Source organism: Ricinus communis, chromosome 6 (assembly GCF_019578655.1).
Source record: "Ricinus communis isolate WT05 ecotype wild-type chromosome 6, ASM1957865v1, whole genome shotgun sequence".
NCBI classification, from domain to species: domain Eukaryota; kingdom Viridiplantae; phylum Streptophyta; class Magnoliopsida; order Malpighiales; family Euphorbiaceae; genus Ricinus; species Ricinus communis.
Genome location: NC_063261.1, coordinates 23,731,805 through 23,735,280, shown reverse-complemented (window position 1 = coordinate 23,735,280; position 3,476 = coordinate 23,731,805). Strand labels below are relative to the sequence as shown.

At 38.6% G+C, this 3,476-nt stretch overlaps 1 protein-coding gene across 1 annotated transcript; it reads left to right on the top strand.

Annotated features, from left to right (window-relative positions):
- Positions 1 to 383: 383 nt before the first annotated feature.
- On the top strand, positions 384 to 3,241 carry LOC8265964 (putative disease resistance protein At1g50180). The gene has a single exon (XM_002528394.4). The coding sequence runs from the start codon at positions 478 to 480 to the stop codon at positions 3,238 to 3,240; it is 2,763 nt and encodes a 920-aa protein (XP_002528440.2). The 5' UTR covers positions 384 to 477; the 3' UTR covers position 3,241.
- The last annotated feature ends 235 nt before the right edge of the window (positions 3,242 to 3,476 follow it).

Below are 3,476 nucleotides of genomic sequence, written 5' to 3'. Positions count from 1 at the left end.
ATAACTGCGGTTGTTTCTTATCCATGTTCAGTTGTTTCTTGATTTTTGAGGCTTGGCCTCTGTTTTTACCAAAAACAGAAAACACTATTTGGTTTTTTAATTTAGCTTGAAGGACTATAATAATGCTTACCAAATCTGATTAATAAAGCCATTTTCATTCTATTAACTAATTAGTAATCTAAGTAAATAGCCCTGAATTAGTTTCTCATCTATAAGTGAAATTTCTCGGCGTTCTCATTTCTTGAAGTTAATTAAGGGGAGAAGGAATCGTGGAAAATGATGAGTAATCTTGGACAAGTGAAAGCATAAAGAAAGAAAAGGGAGAGAGACAGGAAGAGCTAACCCATATATAAGGAGGAATGCACTAATCATCATCGTATTGCATTAAAAAGTTTGAGAAATAAAAATCACAATCCTTGCCCTTTTTTGCTTTTGAAAAAATTCAATTGTAATACACAGCTTAATAGAAGAACTAGAATGGCGGAGGCCATTGTATCTTCAGCGGTTGACAGAATCAGTCACCTGCTCATCCAGGAAGCAGACTTATTGCTAGGAGTGAGCAATGAAGTGAAGCTTTTACGAGCTGAACTAACGCGGATGCAGGGCTTTCTGCAAGATGCTGATCGTAAGCAAGAACAAGACGAATGTGTTCGAAATTGGGTGACAGAAATCAGAGATGCTGCTTATGATGCTGAGGATATCATTAACACCTTCATAATTAGAGTTGCCCGCAGAGAAGGTGGATATTTTCTTGAGAAGTTGGTTCCCATCTTAAGCAGTAGGCTTTACCAATATAAAATCAGTAAACTCATCAAATCCATCCATGGCAAGATTGTGGATATTTCTAGTAGCATGCGAAGCTATGGGATCTACTTCAATGGCGAAGGAGATGGCTCAAGTACTTCAACTGCCAAGATGAACGGGCAACTGAGAAGATCATATCTCCGGGTCGAGGAAGAGCTTGTCAGCTTGAAGAGTTGCAGAAAGGATGTTATGGATCGATTGATGATAGAAGAAGAACGCTTTCGTGTTGTTTCAATTGTGGGATTTGGAGGATTGGGTAAGACAACTCTTGCCAAGAAAGTGTATAATCAGAATGATGTGAGTGAGCAATTTGATTGTAAAGCTTGGGTCTTTGTATCTCAGAAATGTGCTACGAAGGATGTTTTGCGAAGTATCCTGATCCAAGTAATGAGGGGAAAAAGAGATATTCATGGAAGATTGAAAGATGAAGAGATGGTGGAGATTCTCTACCAGTTTTTAAGAGAGAAACGTTATCTGGTGGTTCTTGATAACATATATAGAAAAGAGGTTTGGGATAGTTTGAAATATGTTTTTCCGAATGGAAAGAAAGGAAGCAAAGTATTGCTCACCACACGTAACAGAGAAGTAGCTATGCATGCAGATCCCTGGAGCTCTCCGATAGAACCTCGCCTTCTGACAAATGAAGAGAGTTGGAAGCTATTCTGCAGAAAAGCATTTGCAAAAAACAGTGTCACTGATTGTACTTGCCCACCAGAGTTTGAAAAGATTGGAAGGGAGATGGTGAAAAAATGCAGCGGACTAACTCTTGCAGTTGTGGTTCTTGCAGGAATATTAGCAACAAAGAGGTCATTGAATGAGTGGAGAGCAGTGCAAAGAAATATTAATGCACACTTGAACAAGTATAAGCAGCAACAGCAACATGGAGGCATCTATGGAATTTTAGCATTGAGCTACCAAGAATTGCCTTTTCATTTAAAACCATGCTTTCTATATTTTGGGGTCTTTCCAGAGGATTGTGAGGAGATCCCAAAAAAGAAACTAATTCGGCTATGGATTGCAGAAGGATTCGTATCCCAACGATTTGAAGAAGATGGAGAAGAGACCATGGAAGATGTAGCAGAAAAATATTTGGAAGACTTGATCGATAGGTGCATGGTTCAGGTAGGAAAATGGGAATCTACTGGTAGAGGGGTGAAAACATGCTGCATTCATGATCTTATGCGAGATCTGTGCGTGTTGAAAGCTAGAGAGGAAGATTTCCTCGGACTAATTCAGCAAAAGGGACATTCAATTCTGCAGTTGGCGACTGCTAATCCGCGTAGAATTACCATCCACCCGCTTGAGCATTCTTTCCAAGATCATGAGAGTCATGCACCGGTTGTACAAGGTTATCCGCACTTGCGCTCACTTCTGTGCTTTGGCAACAGGTATGGACAAGATTTCATAGAAGTAACACATGGAATTTCTGATTTTAAAGAATTCAAACTACTTAGAGTATTGCATCTTGAGGATGTGCATCTCTATTCTAGTAAATCAATTGGTAATCTATTCCATTTGAGGTATCTTGGGTTGACGTCTACCAAGTCCTCAGGGTCACTTGATTTGCCTCCACATTCCATAGCCGACTTGCAGAGCTTAACAACACTGGATATCAGGGGCTACAACATGACAAGACTATCCAATGGTGTGTCCAATTTGGTAAGTTTGAGACATTTGTTGTTACCTCTTAATCAAGATCAAGGGCGGTTTCAAATCGATACTTTGAGAAAACTTGAAACTCTTAAGTATATAAGTTTCAAGAATTTGATTAGAGGAAATGCAATGCTCAAACTAACTAGTCTCCGAAGCTTAGGAGTTATGTTCAAGGCATCAGAAGAAGCTGATGTCGTCTTAAAGTCTCCTGTCATGATATCAGGTTACCTTCGAACATTTCATATGTGGATGATGTCTGCTAATGCATTTTCAAATCTTGAACCACTTTCTCATTGTCAGTATCTCAACAAACTGAAGATTCTTGGAAGAATACTTGATGGTAATTTGGAATATCTACCGATAACTTTGTCCAAGTTAACTTTGTTTGCATCTAAACTTCAACAGGATCCAATGGCAGTGCTTGAGAAGCTTCCCAACTTAACGTTTCTCCATCTAGGAGAAGATTCATATAATGGATCTAAAATGGTTTGCTCTGTCAATGGATTTCCCTGCCTGGAGATTCTTGAGATTACTGGATTAGATTTGCAAGAATGGGAGGTGACAGAAGGTGCAATGCCATCGCTCAGGATGCTGTATATCAGGAATTTGCCTAGACTGAAGATGATTCCTGAAGGTTTAATGTCTATTTCTACACTCCAGCATCTAGCTATTAGTGGAATGACAAGAACATTAAGAAATCGGATAAAAGCTGGTAAAGGGGTGGTAGAAGGAGAGGATTTCTACAAAGTGCAGCATGTTCCTTTCATAGAAATAATAGATTAAAAAGGCACTCATGGTAGTAGATTGCAAGTCTTTTTCATTTCATTTTCAATCGATTGCTTAATTACTTTGATTTCAATCATCTTATTCTTGTCTTGTTGGATTTGCTCAAGATTAGTAAAAACCTCATCTAGTGTTAATTATGTTTCACTAATGTAATCATATTTCAGCAATGTAATTAGATTTAGGTAAAAAGGAAAGGTGATCCTTGTTTTAAGAACACAAGCATGACATTAGAT

Excerpts from the sequence above, each read along its gene's own strand:
- LOC8265964 (XM_002528394.4), top strand. The coding sequence starts at position 478 with ATGGCGGAGGCCATTGTATCTTCAGCGGTTGACAGAATCAGTCACCTG.